Source organism: Euprymna scolopes, chromosome 28 (genome assembly GCF_053919585.1).
Source record: "Euprymna scolopes isolate OS-2025 chromosome 28, ASM5391958v1, whole genome shotgun sequence".
Lineage (NCBI taxonomy): Eukaryota > Metazoa > Mollusca > Cephalopoda > Sepiida > Sepiolidae > Euprymna > Euprymna scolopes.
The window spans coordinates 83041793-83069333 of record NC_136509.1 but is presented as its reverse complement, the minus strand read 5'-3'; the positions used below and the strand labels follow the sequence as shown (position 1 = coordinate 83069333).

The following is a 27541-nucleotide window of genomic DNA, read 5'->3' as shown; positions in this document are numbered from 1 at the left end:
ACCTCCAACCTTCTTCAGGTGTATCTTGTTGAACTCGGGAATTTGGACGAAAGTTTGAGCGGAATCCTTTATTTACTTTACGGGGGGGGGGGTAGCATGTTCTTGTTCTGTCAGCCATGACTGCATAGAGATCCTAAGTAATTCGCAAATGTATTTTCATATTTTTCGGTCACCCACACTGAGGATTGAACCTTTAACCTTCAGGAGAATATCACTTCTTACAACTTATTTTTCCAAGCAATCTAACCACTGTGCCATGGGTCCTTACAGAAGAAGGCCGGAGGTTACATTGACCGAAACATTGTGAAAATGACACTCAAGATAAAAACAGTAGTCTGATGAATCCAAATAATGCAAACCTTTCTTATATTCATTTCTTGTAAGAATTATATTCCAGTAATAAATTACAAGCACTTAATAATCGGAAGTTACTTTTCAACCAACTTATGTGTGTATAATATTATATATGCTTTGCTCTATGCTTCATTAAAAAAAAAAAAAAAAATGAAAATTGCAACAAAATAAAATAAATAAAAATAACATTTACTGTTAACTCTAGTCCATTTTTTTTTCTTCAACTAATAAATTCATTTCATAATTTAAATTTTTGTTTTATACTCCTAAGTTTGCCAGTCTAAATGCAGAAGTTAAGGTTTATTTGCAAGTATATATAAGTAGAATTGTAAACATGAATATAAGTATTAGCTTCAAAATGTGAACCTATCAAAATAAAAAGTTCAATATACGAGATAAAGCAATTAAAAAAACAGATGATGAAAATTAAATTACAATAATTGTTAATATTCATGTTTTGAAAGAAGAATTGACCAGAGGGCTCAATTACTGGAATAATGGTCTAATATATTTATTAAATAAGCTATTTACATATTGAACTATGTCATACCAGTGGTTTCATGCAGATAAGTCAGCATCTATCAATGATGTACTAAACTTTGCCTTGAAAATGTTACCTTTTTTTCACTGTACATATGTTGAAAACTTGAGTGTTTGGTATTATTCCTATTTACTTGCCTCCCCACGAGGGCAGAGTTAGACACAAGCTCGGTTATTAATGTGGAGAAAACCCAGCTCCCAAAAATCGGGCACTCTGGATAGGAACAAAAATTAAAATTGCCTCAGTCATGAAACATTTTTATTCCACTGACCGAGGACAGAAAAGGTGAAGTGTAGCATTAGAACTGATACTACACTGTGATCTTGTCCAGAAGCCAAGTAATAGCTTGGTGTTTGGTTATGTTATTGATGCTTCATGGTTTCTTGACACTGAATTGAAAACATACCCAGGCTATTAAAATATAATTCCCTCCCCTCGAGAAAAGAAATTAAAGAGCCGTGCATGAATAAACCAAAAAGTTGATATATTCTTTTTATTTATTTTTATTGTTGGAGTTTTTTTTTCTTTTCTTTAAAGTGAAAATATTACCCAACAATTTCAAAGAGTAACATTATAAAAGATGTCTTCCAAAATAACTTTCCTCCCAAATGAAAACAAATCCATTGATTAATTTACATCTATATTCAGCACTTAAAACAGAGACCAGTTACTCGTAAAATTAAATGACTAATGAAACTAAAAACTAGTTTTTCAATATTGTACAATGAAAAAAAACAACATTTCATAGGCAAAGTTGGAACATCATTGATAGTCATCAACGTGAAACCATTGATATGACATAATTCAATTATGTAAGAGAAATAGGAAAAAATGAAATTTAGATTGAATTACAATACATCTGACCCATCAAATTCATGTATTGTTAAAAATATGCACTTTTCATTGTAATTTATTCAATCTTACTTTCATCATCTATTAGTTCTATTTCTTTCATTACCCTATCTGGTATATTCAGCTTTTGATTATTGTGATAGGTTTGAATTTTAAAGATATGTATCATGATAATTATTATATGAACTGATATTAAAGCTGTTGGAAGAATCATTAAAAAATTTTTTAACATTTTGAAGAAACAGACATAATTTACTGTAACACGTTAAGATGCAAAAAAAAAAAAAAAAAAAAAAAAAAAAATCATTCAATTTTTTAAAAATATTTTTAATCTTTCTGTTTTTAAAGTTTTAAATGTTTCAACATCCAAAAGAAAACAGGCAAAAAAGATAATTGATGGAGTCTTTTTAGATATTTTTTTACAACCTGCTCCAGCATAGCATAAACACTTCCAACCTCGAAAGCCGATCTTAACATGGGAAGGTTGGGGGGGGGGGTTTATTACAAAAGCCGTTCTTAACATGGGGTGGTTGGAGATGATTATAATACACTGGGGCAGGTTGTAAAAAAAAATAAAAATAAAAAATACCCTTTTTCTTTTTTGTTCTTTTAATAAAATTTTTACATCTTATTGTTTCAAAAAGAGTTTTGTCTGTTTAATTACAGTTTATATATATATATATATATATATATATATATATATATGCTGTTTGTTAGAAAAAGAATTCAACAGTGCTCAATTATAAAATAATGAGAGCATAATATTAATAGTGTTACAGAAAATCAGAATATGATACCATTGGTTTCAATCTGTTAGGGCTTAAGAAAATAAATTAAATAACGCAAACAGACCTACTGTTAACTTCCGTCAATTTTAAACATGGATTACGAGGGCTAACAGTAAGTTCTTCATTTTTTATTTCCTTAACAGGTCAAAACCAATGGTATCATGCTGATATGTTCTGATATTTTATAGTATTGTTACTCTATATATATATATATATATATATATATATATATATATTATATATAAATAAAGGATAGTGTTTCTGATATAAGCACCTTAAAATTAAGTTACAAAATTTTCTTAATGCTTGCTCCAATTTTCTGTAAACTAATATGCAACTAATTGATCTTAAAGATTATGTAAAAACAAGTATATCTGTTTTGGGATTTTTGTGATAAGGAATAATAATTTGTACTATTCGGACTATTGTCTTCATCCTGTTTGTTTATCTCGCATCATTTTGACCTATGTAACCTTCAGGTGCACCGTGTCAAACTTGGGAATGGCTGACTACATATGGGAGGAAAAAGGAAATCATCTGCTCTTGTAGTATGAAGTTAAAATTATAGACTGAAGGATTGTAGAGAGTAAGAGGTTTTTAAAAAATGGTGTATATGTTAGGTGGCAATGGCCTAATTGACCCTAGTATTGAATTTAATATAGTATAGCGATCAATAATTATCATTCTCGTCCAGGATTCTCCCTATATTAAAAAAAACAAAAAGGAAAATCTATGTATGTACCTATAACGAAATATCATATTCCAAAAATTATGTAAATTGATCAAGTACTTTTATTTAAAAAAAAAAAAAAATTATTTTTAAGCAATTAATGGGAAATCATAGGGATTACAACAAATTTTACAAGCTTGAATTGATGTTGGTTTTTAAAATGGCAGACAGTACCGTCATGGCAAATATTCGACTGAGCTTTAATATAGGGTCCCTATCCGCATGCAAAATTTTCACAGTAAGAACTCATCTAGCTACAACCACTGTCAACAATTTTCCCCACTCTCTATCTGTGCCTAAACCTGAACACAAATTCCATGAACAAAGATTCTTACCTAGAACAGCCTGCCTGTGAAATTCTATACCACAGGGCTGCCATCCAACAGACTACAACTTGATCATCTTCAAGTTCAATGTAAACAAGCTCTTCCCTTAAATAATCAAATTCCACCCACCACTACCAATCACTTGGCTGTTGTCCACCGACCCCCTTACACTCATTCACCCTTATCCTCGAGTTGCCTTCTAGCCTTGGTAAATGGTGAGTTCCCCATTAAAAAAAGCGACAGTCTCTCCTCGATTACTCATAAAATTTTATTTCCTTATTTAAAAATAAAATTACTGGCTCAATTTACGTGATTTTTAGAATATGCTATTTTCTTTCTGTTTGGTGTGCGTACATCAATATAGATTTTCCTTTATTTTTTTTAATATAGGAGGAATTTTCAATAAGACCCATAATTATAAATAGATAAGAATACCAAGAAACAAATAAAGAAATGAATAAAATAAATACGTACAATTTAAATTAAGAAAATGGTTGCATAAAATAATGTTTAGATTTCCTAAAATAAACAGAATTGTCCACATGGATAGGTGGCACAATAATCAGTTCTAAATGACAGTGTTCTAGAGGTTGAAGGTTCAACCTTCACTCCTGACTAATATTTTATTTTTTTATTACTTAATGGCTGACAGAAGAAGAACAATCTATCCTATAGATTAAATAATTAGTCCAGTTTAAAATTTGGCATGTATTTCCCAGCTTGACAAGATGCACCGGAAGTAAATCAAAAGTTACATACGTTGTGAGAGTAACGTTGCAGATGAGAAGAGTACTTCAAATATGACAGAAAATAGTGCTTTTATTCATTTCATATCTCAAGTTATTACCAACATGGTGTAATTTGAAAAAAAAAAAAAAAAAAAAAAAAAAAAAAACATTCACATGGTTACCTAGCTACAAGTTTTAATAAAAATTTTTTTAAAAAATTAAGACAATGATTAGGAATATGTTTTTAAGAGTTATTAAAAAGATAAGTGAACTCAGTAGGGAGAGGGTAATTCTAAGATAGTTGTTCTGTTGGCTTGCGCATTATAATTGGATATTAAAAAGAAATGCATTTACGTAAAAACATTACATACTAACGTGTCATGCCGAAATAAGTAACAATTCTAAAAAATGATTGAGTATAAGATCTGCTAGAACTATTTTTTACAAAAGAGTCTCTCTTTCAAGATATATATATATATATATATATATGATTGTGACATGTTACTCTGGATGATTCATTGAATATAATTGAATTTTACCTGCAATTAACTAATCTTCAACCAATCTGTACCCTTATCACACCATTCTATTCTACTCAAAGATTAATATTCTTTTTGGATACCAAAATCTCATATCTTTTTTTTTTCAACCCTTATTTTATTTCTCTATGTCCCTTAAAGGGATTTAATCTTTAAAATACATTTTCTATGTTTGTGCTAAATAGCAACATTAAATCAAACCAAATATTTTGCTAATGTCTTTTCCACTGAGGAGATAAGCCTACATCAAAAATCCATGGAGTAAGGATATTAATATAAATATTGTATTCTTTGTCCAAACAATAAATTTTTGTTTTGACAATTATATTTTTCTGAATGAAATTTAAAAATAAAAAAACTCCAAATTTTAATTTGCTCTATCTAATATATTGAGCAATTTTATTTGGCTGGGATTGTCTTATATAAAAATATTACCTCACTAAAATATTTTGTAAGACTTGAAATCACTAAATTCACTAATCTTTGATCTAATTCATCTCATTATTCTGATATATATATATATATATATATATATATATATATATATATATATATATATATATATTCTTGATCTTCTGTGTTTTATTTTGAAATTGCAAAAGTTAACTGAAAACAAGGGAGATAAACATTATACAGAAATGGCTGAAAAAGAAACAAAAACAATTCAACTGCATTATTCGATAAATTCTATTTTCTTTTGTAATTTATTCTCATAATTTTTTGGAAATTTTGACTAATTTCGACACGTAACTACATAATAGGATTTTTACTTAAAATGTTTTTCTTTAAATATCAAATTATAATGCACAAGCACTAATGTCTATATGAATATTTTCCTAAGATTTATTTTCATTATTGTTTTTATTTTTTTAAATTGCAGACTGGGTAGGAACCACAGGAACAAACACTATTTCAAGGACAGCACACAGATTTTCACAATAGCATACATAAGTTGGAATTCAAAACTGTTTGTTTTTTTCTAACAACATCAAAAGTTGATTTTTCAATGAACACAAGCTTAGGAATTAAGCGAGAAAGAAAAGAAAAATAAATATGAAGAATGGTGTAGGTATTTTTGGTGTTTCTTGTCTCCTGTAAGAAAATTTACAATGAAAATGGACAATTCAGAATTGTTTTTATTAGCAAGCTTAAAGGAAAAGTTTTATAGATATCATAAAAAGTTGTGAACTTCCATTTCATTATTCATGTTTATCTGTGAGAGAGTTAAACATTAGGCCCTTTTTTACTTTAGGATGGTAAAGTAAGGGAGATAACTAATCTTATTTTATACACTTAGTATATACTGCTTGTTTTGGTATTTTGCATGCTCAACATTTACTGAAATTATCTACGAAACAGGGAAACTGCAACATTGATTTCATTTTCCACTAGTAGTAGTCAAAATTTTCAAGTTGGGCTTGGAAAAATTGGAGCCTAATTACCAATTTATTCTTTTTTAAATTATTTTCTATTACTTAAACGAATCATAAAATAATATTTATTGATTTTCAAAATACCAGTATAACTAAAATCTATAATTTTTAAATTTATAAATTCCAATGACTAGTCACAAAGCTTATAGCATTGATAACACAAAAAAGTAGTTGCATTAGTATTAGCATTCCAAATTCTCATATGAAAAAAAAAAATGAACGAATCTCTTTGGATAACAGAGTAATCTCCCTTAATGGACAATGAGTTCTCAAAAGACGCTGATAAATAATCAGGACAAAAATTAAAAGCCACTTTTCAGCAAATAAACTATGGATAACAAATACCATCCATTATTTAGTTCATGTTGTTTAATTCTGAGGAATAAGGGGAAGTAACTCATCCAGATTTTATGCTTGTATTTTCTAGCAACCGATTTTCTTGTATCATTTCTTGGTGCTTAGCCATAATTCCTCCCACCCCCAAAAAAAAATTGTATAATGTATATGACTGAAAGAAAATATTGTAAACCAAAAATCCATGTAAACCGACTTAGTAATTTTATTTTCATCAAAACAATCACTTTAAAGCTAATTTGAATTTTTCCAATGTCTTTCCCTCCCTATGTTAAGAATGGCTTTTTAAAATCTCGGTTTGGAGTTATCTCTCTTGTTCGTTCAGTCTGTTTTCAAAATGCTGTCATGACATAGCTCATAGTTTAGCCATAATATTTTACTTTCGTATTTAAAAATAAAACTACTTGATCAATTTACATGATTTTTGGTGTATGATATTTTCTTTCCGTTATAGGTACGTACATCATAGTGTTCTTTATTTTTCATTGTTTTCAAAAGTAGGGGATAGATTCTAGACAAGCAACTCGTTCTCTGTATTTGAGAACAATATTAATATTGTTTCTCAGACATGGCTCATTTATATTGTTTGCATATCATGATTCATTTGCTTCTTAAGGTTTAAAAAAAAAATTTTTTTTTATCATTTTATTGTTTCTTAATCTTTATTTTTTTGTTTCGTTATTTTTCATTTCTTTTTTTTTAATTTTTTTTAATCTTTGTTAAAATTGTTGAGTTCCATACCCACACATTATGTTTTTAACATCATTGCATTTTTGTTTTGTTTTGACACACCCCTACTACCTGGAATAATGAACTATTCCATAACCTTATTTCCGTCCATGACATCACTTTTGGAGAATGAGAACCGGTTTACCAAAAGGAGTCAGAACCAGATACACAGAGAGTATGGCCGTCACCACTTGTCCAGCAGTGAGCAAAGATAATATTCAATTACCCCTTTTATGTATTTTTATTATTACATATTTATTTAATTGTTAATGTGTCTTTCTCGTTAATTATTCAACAACACCTCAACACTTTTTGAACTAGAAAAAAAAAATTTAATGGTTAACCAATATTAGGTACAGGCAATAATGGCAGAAAAAGGATAGGGAACAGTTTTGAAAGCTGGTTTATCATAATGCTTTTGTAGGTTTCCGACTACTTTTTGATTGTATTTGAAAGATTAAAGACTTAATTTCCATAACAAGGAAAACATTTGTACACATAAAAAAAAAAGTTATAATGAAAAATGTTTATACAGCAACATTTGGAAGCGGACACATTCAGCTCAATTTTGAAGTTAAATAAATTTATTGTAAAAATCTTTTAAAGATTACTATCAGTTTCCTGGGTCTATTTCAAAGATAATTAGCAAAGTCATAAGATATTGAATTAAATAAATTTAAAAAAAAAAAAAACGCCTAGTTTGTACAAAAAATAGCTTTATAAAAAAACGAAAAAAAAAAAAAAAACAGGATACACTATGTTTACCACATCAATCTCAAGCTTATATTATACATAGTGTATACCATTTTTTTTTTTTGTAAGACACTATATAGCTATTTTTTTTAACACTGAATATATGAATAGTGAGGGCCAAACCGGTCAGCTGGCCTCCCCCATAAATTTTTTTTTCTCATTTCCGACTTTTAAACATAATAGTTCCTTCTGTCATGATTGCAGTAATATATTTGGCTTGAGGTAGTGGCTTGTTGCGCCACATTGATGATCTATGATACAGCAAAACAATGCATTTGGATAACTACATATGCGTGAGTGCGTGCTATGCGTAAGTCATTATTTCTCTTAATACTTTTGTTTTCATTTTACTTCTGTAAGTCCTAAAAAAATGAAGGGACCCCTTCCTGAGGCTAACAATTTCTATACAAGATACATAGATCTCGTAGTGTTCAATAAAGATTCTCCCCTACCTATCAAACGTTGAGCTGATAAAGAAATAAAGACCATTGATTTTTCTCTTCTTAAGTAACCAGTTAACTATGTTATAATACGTCGTTCTTTTGGTCTCGTATTCTTATCGAATTCCAGATTTCATCTGGTCGGGTGGAGTATCCATCTAAGTACTATTACTTCAGGTAACATTACTAGGAGAATGAGCACCATTCCTCATATAACATGTCAAGGATATCTTATTTGACCTTCAAATACTACGTTATTTTTAATAAGGTTAAAAGTATCCTAATGTCAGATTGTCTTGACAAATCTTTGTATAGAGAGACTGACGATACTCAAAGATGGTGAGTAATAGGTTATTCAACCTCTCGGTATATACGCCATATCAAACTTTTAACTCTAAAACGTTAAGTTAACAAATTTACATCAACATCTACATATTGCCGCATATTTGGATTCATCGCACTACTGTTCTCATCTTGAGTGTGATTTTCATGTTTCAGTCGATGTAACTTCTGACCTTCTTCAGATGTATTCTGTCAAACTTTGGAATTGGGACGGAATTTCGAACAGAGCCCTTTATTTACTTCACGGGGGGTAATGAGCTCTTGTCAGCCATGACTGGATAGAGGTCCTAAGTAATTTGCAATTATATTTTTCAGTCGCCCACATTGACGATTGAAATGCATACTGCCTGTTTTAGTTTTTGTAGTAGAATTTTTAATCGAACCATATTCCAAGAATTATAACTGACTAGCCTGGGTGCCCGGCATTGTCCAGGTGTTTGGAGGTTTGTGCTGAGCAAAAAAAAAAAAAAAAAAGTGATAGTAGCAAACCCGTACCACGAAGGAGGGAAAAAAAAAAAACGTGGAAAAAAAAAAAAAAAAGATGACGTCTTTGCTGTTGCGTCCATCATCAAACTGGAAGTGACAAAGGTTTAAATTAAGGCTAGTCAATCAAAAAGAGGAGATGAATTTCGAAAATATCAGCGAAAAAAGCGACCCCCTCTCTGTAGAAAAGTGCCCAGTTGAGGGTGAAGGAATTAATGTTTTTAGCCAATTTTTCGATATTTGTCATCCGAAGGGTCGAGCTTCAAAATGATACCAATCTCATGAAAATCTGTCGCCTCTGTCAAACGTTTTAGGCAGATATACATACATACATACATTTAAACAGACAGATGAGATTTATATTATAGATTATTCTTACATCAAGTCTGCGGATGTACTCATTCTAACACTATCGATCCAACCAATTTTCAACCACATCTTCATTCATGGACATCAATTTAAATGTTTTTGTTTTTGCACTTTTTATGCTTTTTCGTACATGACTCTTTTGAACTTAAGTTTTCAATTCTTTGCACTAACCAGCAACTTTATAGAAAGTCTGTGAATAAAATTTTTTTGCTAACTATTTTCCTCTGAACAAAAAAGTTTTTTTTTTTTTTTTTTTTTTTTTGAATAAGGAAATAATCCATTCTATTTTGTATTCATAGTTTTTGAACAATAAATTTTGTAATGTAAATGCTAACTTGCATCATTTAATTTCCCTTATATATACTCTCCACTTGTGTTGAGCACTCTAAGAAGGGAAATAATGACTAGTTGCCATGCCATGCTGGTGTGAAAAAAAAAAAAAAAAACTTCAGAGGAAATGGATTTTTGACTGAATGTATAAAGAAAGTTTTAGCACCAGTACTAAAAGGTCTAATGGGATTTGAAAAGGGAGCAACAGAAAATCAAAGAGAACAACCAATTAGGTTTGGTCCATCAGATCGAGAAGATAGGATTGGCTAACGTCTCTCTCCCCCACATGATAGCGAATACTAAGAGGCTAAAATGTCAGTTGAATTAAATAAAAGAAACTAGCAGAATAGATAACTGGGGACATGACAAAAACCACATATTCTAATCGTGTTATACCCTAAAATTACATTTTATACAATTATGGGCGTTTTGTTTTCTCGCTATTCCACGAACAATCACGTCGGACCACAATAGAAAATAATGAAACTAACGTTCATTCCTTCTTGAAAGAGCTGCAGATATTTTTGCAATAACATGTCATGATGGTTGTAAACGAGCACTGAAGGGTCATTTAATAACGTTCTATACTATAGATTAATTCATGCACAGCCGAGAAGCAAGACTGGAAGCCTATTGAGAAATGCTTGATTTTCAGGGAATCTTAAAGTAAACTGTCAGTTATATTTGAAAATATATAGAGCAACATTCTGACCCGATAAAAAAAAAAAAATGTGTTAAAAATAAATGAAAATTTTTTGTTGTGGAAACTGTTCGGTATTTAACACAAAATTCTGTTTCTTTCCTCATCTATTTCTTGATATTGTTTGCAAAAGTCCATTTCTTCTGCTATCCATTTCATATTTTTCACAGCAGTTCATAAGTTTTTACAAAAAAAAAAAAATTTCTTAGAGATTTGATTTTTAAAAGATTTTTCCACTACATTGAAGCCGTGTTTTATCCTGGTCATGTTGAGAAATTACATTTTTAAACGTGATGTAAAAATGTAACATAACGAAGTAACATTTACTCTCGGCAGGTTGAGCCGCCTTCCTCCGAAGGAGGAAGTTTCATAGGAATATCAAATTCACAAGTGGTCCATAATTGCATGCATATCTTGTCAAAGAAGATGACAATGTTAGGTTTTTGCAATTCTTGCAGGGAGGTGTTAGAGTCCTACATATAGCGCCTGGTATTTTCAGTGGTCACACATCTGGCACTGACCAGGCTCAACGTTGCTTAATTTTGGTGATCTAGTAAGAACCGGTGTATCAGCATAATTATGCCATATATAAACGTATGCCGTATTTGAAATGTGACAGAGAAAGGCGGTGGAAAGCTTCAGTCTTTTTCAGAAGATAACTCCATCTCTTTCCTTGGAGGGAAGTTTGTCTTTCCTTCCTCCATCTCTTGATATTGTGCCAGTCGTGTCAACAGAGCAAGAATCATCTGACTGTCTTTCTTGCCACTTACTTTATATTTTATCGCCGCTACATGTTTGGAGTTAATTCTTAACCACAATAATCATGCTAGTCGACCATTGTTATTTTGCAAAGAAATCTATTCTCATTAAAAATGATATGTTCCTGATAAGTTTCAAGACCTTTTCAGTGTATTTACTAGAGTTTGATAATTTTAGAATTTTATTCAATATATTAAAAAGAGGTGGAATAGGGGGTGGTTCAAATAGCTATTATGTCTCAATTTATTACTTTGTGGGGTTTTAAGGATTAAGGTAGAGGTGGAGGGGTATATTACAAAATAACCCTACTCCTCACTTAGAATTGAAATTGTAGCAAACTCAAGAATCATTATCATTGTAAAAAATGCAACTCTGCAGGGCTTTACGTTGCAAGTGAAACAGTTACATTTGTGATTGATTTTTTCCAAGTGGCAACTGGAGATAATAAAAAGCTCATCATTGTGGGTTTTTAAAGATTAGGGTAGAGGTGGAGGGATATATTACACAATTACCATATTCTTCACTAGAAATAATCAAAAATTTACCTTTTGGTGATTGTGTTTTTTTTTTGGGGGGGGGGGCACCAACAATCTTCCAAAGCTAATTGCTTACTGAAAAACATCTTTTCAACCATTATTTTTTAATAAAATGAGCAAAGTCAAATTATTTAAACAATAAAAGGTTTAATAGAAAAACACACATTTTTTTTTATGAAGACTTTAAAAAAACATCTGAAGAAATTGGAATGTTTATACTTTCAAGTCTCAACATAAAATTCAGTGTACATTTATAATCACGCTTATTTAACAAATACAGAAAAATCATTATGATGTACGTATTCGTCATGGAATCAAAAAGTCATATTCCAAAAATCACGTGGATTCAGCTAGTAACTTTTCTATTTGGCTACGAAATGAAAATATTTAGTTGTCCAAGATCAGTTTAAGATTATTTTTTTTTCTGTAGAGCAAGCATGGAAATTAAAATTAAAATGAAATTTTAGGTTTTAAACTCAATTAAATCAAAGCGTGTTGATGCACGAATATAAAACCTTCACCAATGCTTTGCTGTTCCCCATCTGTGTAGCTTTCCTGTTAAGGAGAGATTCGCTTTGGCTGTGTAGTTTCCATTAATTATTAAGCCTATTCATGAACCATGATAGCAACAATAAAATATAAAAAGAATCCGTTTTATTTTTTTGTTAAGGATGGAGTGGGGGTAATCATGCAGTGTAGTTAACAACAAAGAAATTGAGACAACAAAACATGCAATAAATAACTTTTACCAAACCCAACTAAAAGTTACTTTTGAACTGGCCTGTATAGTTTTAACATTGAAATTTATATAAAAAAAATTCATTTGTTTTTTTTTTTTTGTTTTTCAATATGAGATTTTGGTGATATCTGGATTTTGGATACAATCATATACACGCATCTCTTGTTGGTGTTTCATTCTTTAAAAAAAATAATTTTAGAAAGAGACTTACTAACCACTTACCCATAGTTCAACTGGCACCCCCTCTCCCTCTTTCAGACTTTTTTTTTTTTTTTTTTTTTTAAATGAAAATTGCTCCATGCAAAGCACGAAGCCACTTGATGTAAGGAGCTAAAAAAATGCTACTTCAAGATCGAAAACTTGCCAACAATAAGTATTAGATGGAATAGATTCTAACCCAGGAAACAGCAATTATTCCCTCTTTGTCAGAAACGTCACTCCTGGAATGCACAGACTAAAAGAAAAACGAGGGGAGTTACATGGTTGCCAAAGAGTAATCCCCCTCCTCCTTTTTTTATTATTATTATCTTTTAAGCCTGGAATTAGAATCTATATCCAAACAAAACTGATCACGATCTTTGACTGACTCGTGTCTGGTTAAGTCAAACTTAGAACAATATTCAGTGATAACAGACCTTATAATAGGTTTCCACATTCAAAATTATACAAGTTGGTCGAAAATTAAGTATTAATGCATTTGGTAAAAGTTATTTTTTGTATATTTTGTTTATCTACAATTTCTCTGATGTTAACTATATTGCATGGTTGCAAAAAAAAAAATAAAAGTAAAAAATAAAAACGTTTACAATAAGTAAAAATATTGGCAGAGAGTTAAAGTCATATCAAACAGTAATCATCACCATATTTATCGGACTGGACATTTCATTATAGCACTTTTCTTTTTACAGCATCAGGTGAAAAAAAAAAGTATTAAAAAGGGGAAATACTAAAAGTTTTTTTTTTTTTTAGACAATTCTCAGAAAAAAAATGGGAAAAATAGAAATAAACTTACTTTTGATGGCAGTCAACTGTTCCTTGGAGATATCATTGTCAGCTTGTAATGATTCAACCTGGTGAGAAAACATATTAAAGATTTTTTTTTTTTTTTTTAATAAATTATCATTCATGTTCAGCAGTGAATGTTAGAAATAATTTTTATTCAATTTTGTTTGGTTTTATCGATTAGAAAATACTATTTCATTAAAAATAAAATAATGTATTTATAATATTTCATTTATTAAAAAAATGTATTTATATTTCATTCATTAAAAAAATGTACTTATATTTCATTTATTAAAAAAATGTATTTATATTTCATTTATTAAAAAAATGTACTTATATTTCATTTATTAAAAAAATGTACTTATATTTCATTTATTAAAAAAATGTATTTATATTTCATTTATTAAAAAACAAATGTATGTATATTTCCTTTATTAAAAAACAAATGTATTTATATTTCATTTATTAAAAAATAAATGTATTTATATTTCATTTATTAAAAAATAAATGTATTTATATTTCATTTATTAAAAAATAAATGTATTTATAATATTTCATTTATTAAAAAATAAATGTATTTATATTTCATTTATTAAAAAAATGTATTTATATTTCATTTATTAAAAAAATGTATTTATATTTCATTTATTAAAAAAATGTATTTATATTTCATTTATTAAAAAAATGTATTTATATTTCATTTATTAAAAAATAAATGTATTTATAATATTTCATTTATTAAAAAATAAATGTATTTATATTTCATTTATTAAAAAATAAATGTATTTATAATATTTCATTTATTAAAAAATAAATGTATTTATAATATTTCATTTATTAAAAAATAAATGTATTTATAATATTTCATTTATTAAAAAATAAATGTATTTATAATATTTCATTTATTAAAAAATAAATGTATTTATAATATTTCATTTATTAAAAAATAAATGTATTTATAATATTTCATTTATTAAAAAATAAATGTATTTATAATATTTCATTTATTAAAAAATAAATGTATTTATAATATTTCATTTATTAAAAAATAAATGTATTTATGATATTTCATTTATTAAAAAATAAATGTATTTATAATATTTCATTTATTAAAAAATAAATGTATTTATAATATTTCATTTATTAAAAAATAAATGTATTTATAATATTTCATTTATTAAAAAATAAATGTATTTATAATATTTCATTTATTAAAAATAAATGTATTTATAATATTTCATTTATTAAAAAATAAATGCATTTATAATATTTCATTTATTAAAAAATAAATGCATTTATAATATTTCATTTATTAAAAAATAAATGCATTTATAATATTTCATTTATTAAAAAATAAATGCATTTATAATATTTCATTTATTAAAAAATAAATGTATTTATAATATTTCATTTATTAAAAAAATATTATATGCCATTACAATTACTGTCGCAGAGATTTATTGTATAATTGGTTTTAATTGTTTAAAAGTAATTAAATATAAATTTTCTTAGTCAATGAAATTCATTCATTAGAGAGATTTAGGTTTATAGGAGGGAGACTAATACAGAGGTGTAATGGATAGACTCAAACAATGCAACTTTATATATAATAGTGGAATAAGCTATGCAGTTTTATCTTTATTGATTTAATACATATGTGTATATTTGTACAATTATACAATAATATTTTACATGTAATATTTTCCTACTTGCGTCAGTTGGTCACTTAGCATATCCGTTTTGCAATATTTTAGGAAGTCCCTCCCTTCGACAAGCGTGTGCTCGACTTTCAAGCATACAGTGTTAGTCTATTGTAAACCGAGCGAATTCCACAGAAATTGGAAGTGAATTTATTTATTTCAGATGTATAACTTAGTAATATAGGGCTAGTATTAGTACTTAAAATTATATTTTTTCATTAGCTTTTAACCATAATTATTCAGCTTTGTTTATTTATTGCGGTTGTGTTAAAACTGTCAGGTTTTTATTTTATTTTTTTTTTACTATTAAGGAAAGGAAACATTTCATGGTTAAAGGGAAATAACTATTAACAGTTAATTATCTAGGTCACTCACACCTGCATGCCAATGCATACACATGTACTGATCAATAAAGGTGAAATTGAATAGCTTGTTCCACCATTATATCTAAGTTATTCAGTTTGAATCCATCCATTACATCTCTGCATTGTTCTGCCTCCTATAAAGCCAAATTTCTTTAATATATATATATATATATATATATATATATATATATATATATATTAGTGTTGAGACGATTAATCGGAAATTAGGAAACTGAGTTTTTGGGGGTATCGGAAAAATTTGCGCCTATTTTCTGATGCCTAAACAGATTCCTTAAATTATTTTTTATTTGATTTTCGTTTAAAAAACATTTTCCACTGCTTGTAATGATAATAATAAAATAATAAATATTTATTTATTTAAACTTTTAGTAAGACTAAAATCTCTAGATCATCCCCTCACAAGTGTTTTTATGTCTGAGAAAATATATGCACATTTAAGATGTGTTTTTACAGTAATCCAGACAAATTTTCTTTTTTTCTTATTTTTATTTTTTATATTTTTTATTAAATTTTATATATTTTTTTTTATAGTTTAATATTTAGAGATTTATAAAGAATCAGAATCGGGAAAAATATTGGAATTGTCCCATCATGTGTGTGTGTATATATATATATATATAAATATATATACTTCTTTAAATAACAACAGACACAGACATGCTACCTGACCAACTGATGCAAGTAAGAACATATTACATGTAAAATATTATTAAAATATATATACATATATCTCTATCTCTATTATCATACAAAAGGAACTGTATGTCTGGCAGTTCACTCTCTATGGATTTCAAAATAGCTGGATCAATTTTTATAAAATTTTACACAAAGTGCCAGACAGTGTTCTTAAATAGGTTTATGTCGGAATGTCTTCGATAAGTAACAATAATCAATAATTGAAATGATGCGATGAAAGAAGGAACAGCCGATTTTAACCAAAATTAACACCTTACACAGCCTAACATCACAAGTGCATTTCATAAGTTTTATTACCACACAAGCCGAAAGACCTGGCATATAAAATCAACAGTAAGTTCTTTGATATGACAAGTGGGTTCGAAATAAATATTTCTGTTTAAAGCACAATTTTACAACAATACTTGACTTTTTCATTTTAAACTTAAATTCAAACCATTATCATTACATAAGAAATCAACAGTAGGTTCTATATGATATGGATGTGTCTGTTTAGAGCACAATTGAAGCACGATTCTTGACTTTTGCATTTTAAACTTTAACTCAAGCCATTATATATAAAAATAATTTTATAAAATTAACGGTAGGTTCTGTAAAATGCAATGCAGTCTACAATATCTTGTGAACTTAGTCACTGCGAGAGGCATGTGAAGCTTCCTCCAGGTGCATCACGATGGGTTACCAATTAGAGCAGCCAATCGATTTGATTGAAAAGTGGGCTATTTCATTGATTTTCAATGACAATAAAAAATATGGGAGTGTGAAACATTCGTTGATCATCATTCAATCCTGGGTAACGTCGGGTAACCCTGCTAGTATATGTAAAATTGTACATATATACACATATGTATTAATTAAATAATGGTGAAAATGCATACCTTGTTCCACCATAATATCTTAAGTTGCTTCAGTTTGTCTATCTGTTACATCCCTGTATTGTATTGCCTCCTATAAACCGAAATTCATTTTATATACACACTAGCAGGGGTACCCTGCATTGTCCGGGTGTGGAGAGGTGGTGTAGTAAGGACCCTTGAGGGGGAAAAAAAAAAAAAATTGGTAGGGAAGGGGGTGATCAAAACAACAGTAGGCAGCTTGGGCGAAGAGGTGTTAAAAAAAGGGGGGGTAGTGGGCAGGCTCAAACTTATAACGCTAAAGAGGAAAAGAAGGTTAAAAAAAAAATTTAACGTCTTAGCTGATGCCTCCATGGCAAAACTGGAAGTCACAAATGTTGAAATTAAGGTAAGTCAATCGAAAGGAGATGATGATTTGCAAAAATATCAGTAAAAAAGCGACCCCTCCTTGCAGAAAACTAGCTGGTTGAGGGTGAAGAAACTACTGTTTTTAGCCAATTTTTTTATATTTGTCATCTAAAAGATGGAGGTTTAAAACGATACTGGTTTCGTCACGTTCTGACAAAGTTTTTGCGAAACATGCAAACAAATACACATATTTTGCCCTTTATATATATAGATCAAATAATGCTTCAACCCAACTACATTAACCTTATATAAATTCATTAGAGATAGAGAGTGGATTTTTCACAAGTCTGAGAAGGTAAATTTATTTCTCACAGGCCCAGAGAGATAGTGTAGTGGGGGACAATTTAGAATTTACAGGTTTGCTTCGTTAAACTTTTTTTTACCTTAGCATAAAGTATTTTTTCTTGCTTTGTCATTTCTTCAAGTTTTTCATTCAACTCTTCTTTTTCTTTCTCAATTTTTTCCAGTTCTTCCTGATGTTTCCGTTCAGCTTCCTGGAAAAAAAAAAAAAAAAAAAATGTTAAAAAGAATGCTAACAAAAAAATGCTTACAAAAAAAAAAAAAAAATTCTTACAAAAAAATGCTAACAAAAAAATGCTAACAAATAAAAAATGCTAACAAAAAAAATGCTAACAAAAAAATGTTAAAAAAAATCGCTAACAAAAAAAAACGCTAACAAAAAAAGCTAACAAATAAAAAAAAATGCTAACAAAAAAAATGCTAACAAATAAAAAATGCTAACAAATAAAAAATGCTAACAAATAAAAAATGCTAACAAATAAAAAATGCTAACAAATAAAAAATGCTAACAAATAAAAAATGCTAACAAATAAAAAATGCTAACAAAAAAAATGCTTAGTTTACGATTTACTTTTTCCTTGAAATTAATGCCTGAGCTATGAAGACATATTTACTGTAAGACTAAAAATTAAAACGAACTAATAGCTATTACGTTAAACATGCATATTTGTAAAGCTGTCGTTCGATCGTCACCTAGCAAATTCCATTTTTTTAAATTTTCACACTTTTGCACCAATTTACCCCAAAATATAAAGTTTCACATGTGTTCGAATACCCTATATCTTAAGTTTCATGTCTGTAGACCGGAAACTGACAGCGGTGTTTGGTAGGCAAATTTTTTGAACAAATATATATACGCATGCATAAATACATATAGAAAGAAGTTTGTCTTTACTATAACCTTTTTAGGCAAATATTGTGCAAGTCTAAATCATGTAGAATATCCGCATAAATATAATTAAATGTAATAGTTAACTAAAGGTGATAATCCCATAAGAAAACCGAAAAAGTTAATAGGGAATTAATTAAAATGAATGTTTAAAAGAATATGCAAATTAGCTAGATATTTTGCAGATGAATGCAATTCCACGACCCATATATAACAAAATTGTATTTTCTTTTCAAGTAAATAGAAAAAAGGTTTTTTAATATGAATATCAATACACAAAACAAAACAAATTTATATGAGTATAGTTTTGCCTTATATTAAAAAACAAAAATAAGGAAAAATCTATATTTTTAAGTTATTATTATTTATTTATTTTTATTATAAGTTTGAATTATGTTGAGTTATTCCCCTTTGTTTATTTCAGATTGTTTTCGAAATGTTGGACAAGATAGTCATTCTTTGATTACTCATAAAATTTGATTTTCTTTATAAATGTGATTTTTGGAATATGATATTTTTGTTTTGTCACGGGTAAGTATATCATCCAAATTTTTCTTTGTTTTTGTTTTTTTAATATATCCTGGGGAATCCTGGACAAGAATCGGAATTTTCCACTTCTTTGCTTATTCTAATTTCACCTGGAAAAGCCTGTCTTTTATATTTTTTATGGAACCTGCTGCATGAAATCCTTAAATGCGTGCATTATACACAAATAGTTACTCACTTCCAGCTTTTCCTGCAACTGTTCCACTTCCTTCTGTTGTTCTTGGTAATCTTCTGCCAACTGTTTGAGATCATTTTGAGTTTTCTCCGTGATCTCTTTCAGATAACAGCATTCATTTTCCGTATTGCCAAGTGATTGCTAAAAAAAAAAAAAAAAAAATTATATCCATAGAATTCATTGGCTAAATTTTCAAAGTCAGACCCAAATAGCATTTATGTTGCCTATTTTGATGGTGGATGTTACTTTGTATAATTTATTTTCTTCTACACACTAGTTTCATTGTTCCTGACACCTTTTATATATATATATGTATATATTATATAAAATAAAAATTACAATTAAATTTACCAAAATGATCCAAGATGGTAAAACTAAAGTATATTATAAATTATTAAAGAATTAATATTTATAAAGTAATCTCAACCAGATGTTAAAGCTCGATAAAACCAAGTAGGAGATAAAGCTTATAATAAGAGGAAATAGTTAATAAAACATGTTAAAAAACACTTTGAAAAAGAGTTAAAAACATATTTAATCTGAAAAGGAAACACTATCCGCTTATTAAGTGTTTCCTTTTTAGATTAAATATGTTTTTAACTCTTTTTCAAAGTGTTTTTTTTAACATGTTTTATTAACTATTTGCTCTTTTATATATATATATATATATATATATATGTTTTTTTTGGGGGGGGGAGAAATCCAGCAGAGTGCTCAATTATAAGGAACATCCAAAAATAAGAACATATTTATATTTTGTTTACAGAAAGTTTTAGATGAGAAGTCATTGGTACCGTCGGTTTCAAACCTGATAATTAGGAATTGTTTTAGATACCCATATCAAGCTCTCGTCAGCCAATACTCATCTCCTCATATCCAGGAGATGCCGAGTATTGGCTGACGAGAGCTTGATATGGGTATCTAAAACAATTCCTAATTATCAGGTTTGAAACCGACGGTACCAATGACTTCTCATCTAAAACTTTCTGTAAACAAAATATAAATATACATATATATATATATATATATATATATATATATGAATTGTTATTAAAGCTCTTAGAAGCATATTAAGAATTTAAAAACCTTGAATGAACAGAAAAAACTGCTTTTAGAACATGTTAAAAATGCAAAATATTTTATTAAAAGGAAGAAAAACTCAATTCCTTACTTTTTTTATAAAATATTTCAACTTTAAAAAAAAAAAAAAAAAAAAATATCGAATCATTTTTTTTTTTTTCCTTTTTTAATAAAATATTTTGTATTTTTAACATGTCCTAAAAAGTTTATCTGTTTATCCCATGTTTTTATATATGTTTTAAATCCATACAAGAGAATTTTTTCCTGTTGTAGATTTTAGGTGTTATGACTTTGCATTTTTTTTTTTTTTTTAAAACAAAGGAATTGCCACTTATCAAGGCCCAGAGGCCACTCGAGGATAAGGCTTAAAGAGTGTACAGTAATCAAAGGAATAATATAGTAATCGTTAGAAGTGTAAATTTGGTCAATTGGATTACTTAAGGGGAACGGTACATCAAGAACTTGTTTACATTGGACTTGAAGACATATTGCAGTCAGCTGAAAAGCAGGCAAAACTTTTTCTTTCATATATATATATACCGATATGGCTAACTAAGAAAGGTAATCAAACAAAAATACTCAAGTCTGTAACAATTTAAAAAAAATAAATTTAAAAAAGAAAATAAAATAAAGAAAATAATGAAAAAAAGTCATCCTAATCACATACTGAAGTTCGTCATTTATAAAGTTTTTGTTCATAACTGGTATTAATCTTGAAGAAAAAATGAAATGTCAATGAGAAAATAAAATTATAATCTATTAAAAGAAAAAGACTGCTGTTTTCATGTTTTTTTTTTTTGGTAACTTTTTTTTTTTTATACTTGCATTGCATTGTGTTTTGCAAGTTTTTTGTTTCTTATTCAAAATTCAACTTAAAAAAAAAAAAATAAAATACAGACAAATCTATATAATGCATGTATCCGTCACAAAACGAAAGTGTCATATTCAAAAAATCATATAAATTGATCAAGTAATATTTTTTTTTTAACTAAAAAAATCAATTTTATGATGAACGAGACGGGAGCAAGGAACTGCTATGTGCTAGTTAAAATTCAAGAGCGATAACTCAATTTGACTAATGAGATTTTGTATTAAAAAATTAATCGCTGAAAAGTCATAAATTTTGATTTTCTATATGTAAAATTTTAAAAAAATAAATACTTGATCAATTCATTTGAATTTTGGAATGTGACATATTCGTTCCAGGACAAGTATATACATGAGATTTTTTTTCTGTATTTTTTTTTTGTTTTATTTAATGAAGCCAAATTCTAAGTAAGAACCGTTGTTTTTTTGTTTTTTTTTAAACATTCCACTCACCTCAAGATCTGATATTTTTCTCACAGCCTCTAACTTTTCCTGTAACACTCTCCGTAACGATTCCTGCAAAAGAGACACATAAATAAAAGTCATTAGATGATGGAATAAAACATAGTTACATGTTAAAAGACAAAAAAATTAGTTTCACAAATCGCTGTAACAGAGCATGGACGCACATATGCAAATGCATGTGAAATGACATCTGTAATATAAATCTCACCCGTCTGTTTAAACGTATGTATGTATGTTGGCCTAAAACTTTTGACAGGGGCAACAGATTTTTACGAGATCAGTATCATTTTGAAGTGCGACCCTTCGGACAACAAATATAAAAAAAAATTGGCTAAAAACATTGATTCCTTCACTCTCAACTGCGCACTTTTTTACAAGGAGGGAGTCACTTTTTTGCTGATATCTTCAAAAGTCATCCTCTCTTTTCGATTGACTAGCCTTAATTTAAACCTTCGCCACCTTCAGTTTGGCGATGGACACAACAGCAAAGACGTCATTTTTTTTTTTTCACGTTCTTTTCCTCCTTCGCGGTACAGGTTCAAGCTTTTTTTTTTTTTTTTTTTTTTTTTTGCTCAAGACACACCTCCAAATACCCAGGCAAGGCTGGGCACCCAGGCTACTACCAGGCACATATAAAGAAAAAAAAAAAAAAAGAGAAAGAACTATCACATTAGAGACATGGGTAATGCAAGTTATCACATGCAAGGCGTAAATGGCGCTCGAGAAAAATAGCACGTGAAGGACGTCAAAGCCATAATGAGAGAATGAGCAAATAACTGGTTGTATGTGCGTATGCATATATGTATGTATAAAATAAAAAGTGAGGTAAAATTCTTTATTCTTGGTCTCCTTCATGGTGAAATAGGTATATTGGTTCTCGGACATTGCTATTAATTTAAATTTTTTTTTTCATCCACACCTCCCAAACAAGGCATGTTGCCACTTCGAATGTAAGAGGCTACTATTTGCGATCACGTCTAACAGGGGACTATTGGGAATTGAGCAGTAAGATATCTGTTCACATACATTTAACTTTCTGCAGGTTAGTAGTCAGGGAAGCAAGAAACAGGGAAGGAATTCCAAAGTCCAACAGCCCGAAAGAAGAAACTATGAGAGTAGAAGGCCTTTCGGCATCTAGGTACCTCCACAGTGAAGAGGTGGGATTTTGCAGCTTGTTAGGTTAGACAGTTTCGTCAAATATCAACCTGACCAACAACATTACTATCATACAATCAATAATTTGTAACGTGATTACATGTGTAACAAAGAAATTAAATGAAAATGACAAGGAGATAAATTTACGCCTTCTGTGACTCTTCATGGGCCAACTGAAGTACCTCTGATAATCTCAGCCCAAATCATTATCCCACCCCCACATCGTTGTCGCCTTAAACGCTGATGACGATGTCTCCATCTAGGACTCATCCCTTGCTCCAGCCATCTGAACTATCAAGAGTGACACGCACTTCATCCGTGAACAAAACTTTGGCAAAATCCGTTTTCATGTTGTCCTCTTCCCATTTCAATCGGTTTTGTATGTGATGTTACTTTGATAGAGGCTTTGTCACAGGCTTAACAGACTTTGCCACTTCTTTCAGAAGGCGACATCGATTACTTTTTGAGACATTCTTCAATCAAGTTTGGGCAAAGACTTCTCGACTTGTCTGCCCAGGGTTCTTAACAACTTCACGTTTAAGTTAGAATAGAAAACGGCATGAAATAACTTTAGATTTACCTTTATCAGCTCTCTTACATACTTCAGTTTGATAGTACCTTACTATCATTTTCGATATTTCAAGGGTAGTTTTCCCTTTTGCTAACTGTTCTGTAATAGTACTCTTCAGAACAACTCAAACAACCTTTATGACCCATTTTATTGACGAAAAAAATGCCTTGTTAATAATTTGACACACCTCAAATATCGTAGATTCAGCAATTACGATAGCAAGTTGTTTACACTGCGTGGAACAGTACGAAAATTTCACAGTACGTGCAGCTCAGCATTGCCAACGTTCCCGAAGCTTTTGATAGAAACTACTGGTAAGTTTCTGAAACTGGTAAAAAAAATGTTATCTCATTAATAATTTGACACGCAGTGTATATATATATTGAAAGCAAACATTCTAAACATAAGACGTATTTATATCACACGGATATTATTTTATTGTTGACATAATGCATCTTACACATGTTTCATTGAATGGTGGAAATTCATCAAACAACTCATCAGAGACAAATTTATGTTTCTCAGAAAAAAGACACAATTGGAGATTTTTTTTTTCTTCTTGGATTACAAAGAATAAAAATTGGTTGAAGGAAATAGAAATCCTTAAAACTCAAAGGTAAAGATTTTACTTGTTATATAATCTGTTAGTATCCTTTAAGATAAAAAACAAAACAAAAGCATTGTAATTCAGAATCCATAAGGAGATTTTAATTCATGTATCGGCAACTGTGTCTTTTTTCCTAGGAAAATACATGTCTCTGATGAGTTGTTTGCCGAATTTTCCCCGTTCAAGAAAAATGTGCAAAACACAGTATACTAACAATAAAATAATAGGAGTAGGATATAAATACATCTTTGGAATGTTTTCTTCAGATATATTATGCTCTGAAAGTGTAAATTTATTTTTATTGAGCTTAATTAACTGTGGAAATTTAGAAAAAATTTTTATTGAACATATACATTAAAAGTATATATTTTTTATAATCACTAGCATTTCAGCCCGGTATTGCCCGGGTGTTTGGAGGTGTATGTTGAGAAAAAAAAAAAAAAAAAAAGAGCGGTAATTTTTTAAAGTTTGACCCCTTAACATTTATTGTTTTGGGCTCAAATAAAGTTATTTAGTTAGATCCATGTCCAAGGAACCTATGTGTAAAATTTCAAGTGTTTAGACCAGAAATTGGCAGAGGAGTTTGGTAGAGTTCTCAAAGGTCACATCGTTGAACTTTGACCCCGTAACAGCCAAATTTCTAGCCAAAAACGGATTACAAAGATTTTCCCCAAATCTCAGTACCCTGTATATCAAATTTCGAGTCTGTAGACTGAAAATTGACAGAGTTATTGCGTAGGAAAATGTACACAGACAGACACACAGACACATACATTTTTATAGATAGACTAGCATGGATGCCCGGCGTTGCACGGGTGTTTGGAGATGTATGCTGAGCAAAAAACAAAAAAAAAAAAAATGGTCAATTTTTTTTTTTTTTTACTTTGACCCCTATTATGACACCTTAACATTTGTTTTGGGATCAAATGAAGTTATTAAGTTAGATCCATGTCCAAGGAACTTATATCTAAAATTTCAAGTGTTTAGACACAAAATTTTTGGAGGAGTTTGGTAGAGTTCTCAAAGGTAAAATCGTTGAACTTTGACCCCTTAACAGCCAAATTTCTGGCCGAAGACCAATCACAGATTTTCCCAAATCTCAGTATCCTGTGTATCAAATTTTGAGTCTGTAGACTGAAAATTAACAGAGTTATTGCGAAGGAAAATGTACACAGACACGTTCACTTTTATAGATATATAGATAGATTATATATATTTGCATGTAGTGTGTTTTTACTTGCAATATAGGGACAGGGAGGTGGATGAGGGAATTAAGAACAAGAGATCAGAGTACGGAGAGTAATTATCCATATAACGATGATTTCAACATTTAAGTACTTGCATGTCATGTCAAAATTATAAAATTATGATTGAGCAGAAGATCTGAAACTATTTTTTATTTTCTGCCATTTTACATTTTGAAATGACAGATTTTAATATTTTGTCAAAATCATAAGCTGCAGTTACTTCCCTCAGATTTTAAAAACACTTTAACATTATACAAATATAAAACTTTATAATTCGATAAATTTTTATTTTTTACTTGTAATTATTTTTTTTACTTGATAATTTTCCAAATTTTTTGGAATTCTTACTAATTTCGACATGAAGAACAAAATTATGTTTTAACCTAAAATTCATTTGTTTGAGATCCGATTATACTGCACAAACACTTAACAATTTCACTCCTGAGCTCCTGATTCACATCAAACAATTTTTAATTGTTTTATGTGAATCAGGAGCTCAGGAGTGAAATTCAAGTGTTTAGACCAGAAATTGGCAGAGGAGTTTGGTAGAGAAAATTGCACCAACCTTAGCTGTTGTTTCATAATGATGCTTGTCATCATGCAGAGCTACAAGTTCTTGTCGAAGAGTATCTTCAGCATGATTCTAAAAAAAAAAAAAAATAGGATAAAAATAAATTAGGAAATAAAAACTAAGCACATGCATAAAAATTAGCTACCAAGAATTTAATATATTTTATAAGTGGCAATTATCTTAAATAAGAGCTCTTTTATTAATTTAAAATTCAAATATATATATTGTTTTTGTTTTTTTAAATATAATTATCCACTGACGTGTTTCATCGTCTACGACTCATCAGAGTGGCTGAATCTAGCAAGATTCAAAATCGGGACCCCACAGTAATGAGCCTAACCTCTTTATCTGCTGGTCCATCTCGCCGACTGTTTTGATATATCACGATTTGATTTACTTATGTTATTTGTTTTTTGTGATATATATATATATATATATATATATATTCATATAATTTTCTCATTGAGCATACATTTGACCATAATTTGTAAAAATAATTTCATTATAGTATAAAAAAAAAAAAAAAAAATTATAGCAAAAAATTTACATTAACTTTTGAAATAAAAAATAAAATTAAATCCAAAAATCAATTTTTATTAATAAAATTTAAATGTTTTAATAAAACAAAAAAAAATTTTAATAAAAAAATATAATTTAAATAATTGTTTTAACATAATTTTTGGAACTTAAAATAATTTTTTAATTTAAAAAATAAGTTTAAAAAAAAAACTGAAATCTTCACAAATATTAAAAGAAACACTTTAATAAAACTTTTTTAAATAGATAAAAATATAATTAAAAAACTAAAATTTAAAAATTTTAACATAATTTTTTTTTTTTTTAAATTAAAAAATAAATGTTTATAAAAAATAAATGTCCTAAATGGTGCAACTTCTCTCTTGGTGAACTTTATACAGAACTTTTTAACTTTAAATGGTTAAGTACTAAATTTTGTATACATTACAAAGTTCAATCAAATACACCCAATGGTACATCAACTGAAACATAAAAAATAACAACCAATAGTGATCCAAACAAACCAAGATGAACTTACCTTAGAATAAGTATTCAGCTGACTTTCTAAAACCTCTAACCGGGATAATAATCTATCTTCATCAATTAAGGCCTGAAGTAAAATAAAAATTATATATTAACTTTTTAAAAATTAAAAAAAAAAAAAAAAAGAACATTATTTAA

General features: G+C 28.8%; 1 protein-coding gene across 50 annotated transcripts in view; it reads right to left on the bottom strand.

The window, feature by feature from the left end:
- Positions 1–27541, bottom strand: part of LOC145249698 (uncharacterized) — a 369665-nt gene that overhangs the window by 100999 nt on the left and 241125 nt on the right. For all 50 annotated transcript variants that reach the window (XM_080111510.1, XM_080111534.1, XM_080111516.1 and 47 more), the window contains exons 7-12: positions 27399–27470; positions 26339–26416; positions 22182–22244; positions 19785–19922; positions 18255–18365; positions 13838–13895 (exon numbers count right to left, since the gene is read on the bottom strand). In XM_080111510.1, coding sequence (XP_079967636.1) covers positions 13838–13895; positions 18255–18365; positions 19785–19922; positions 22182–22244; positions 26339–26416; positions 27399–27470 — 520 coding nt within the window. The remainder of the gene's footprint in view (positions 1–13837; positions 13896–18254; positions 18366–19784; positions 19923–22181; positions 22245–26338; positions 26417–27398; positions 27471–27541) is intronic.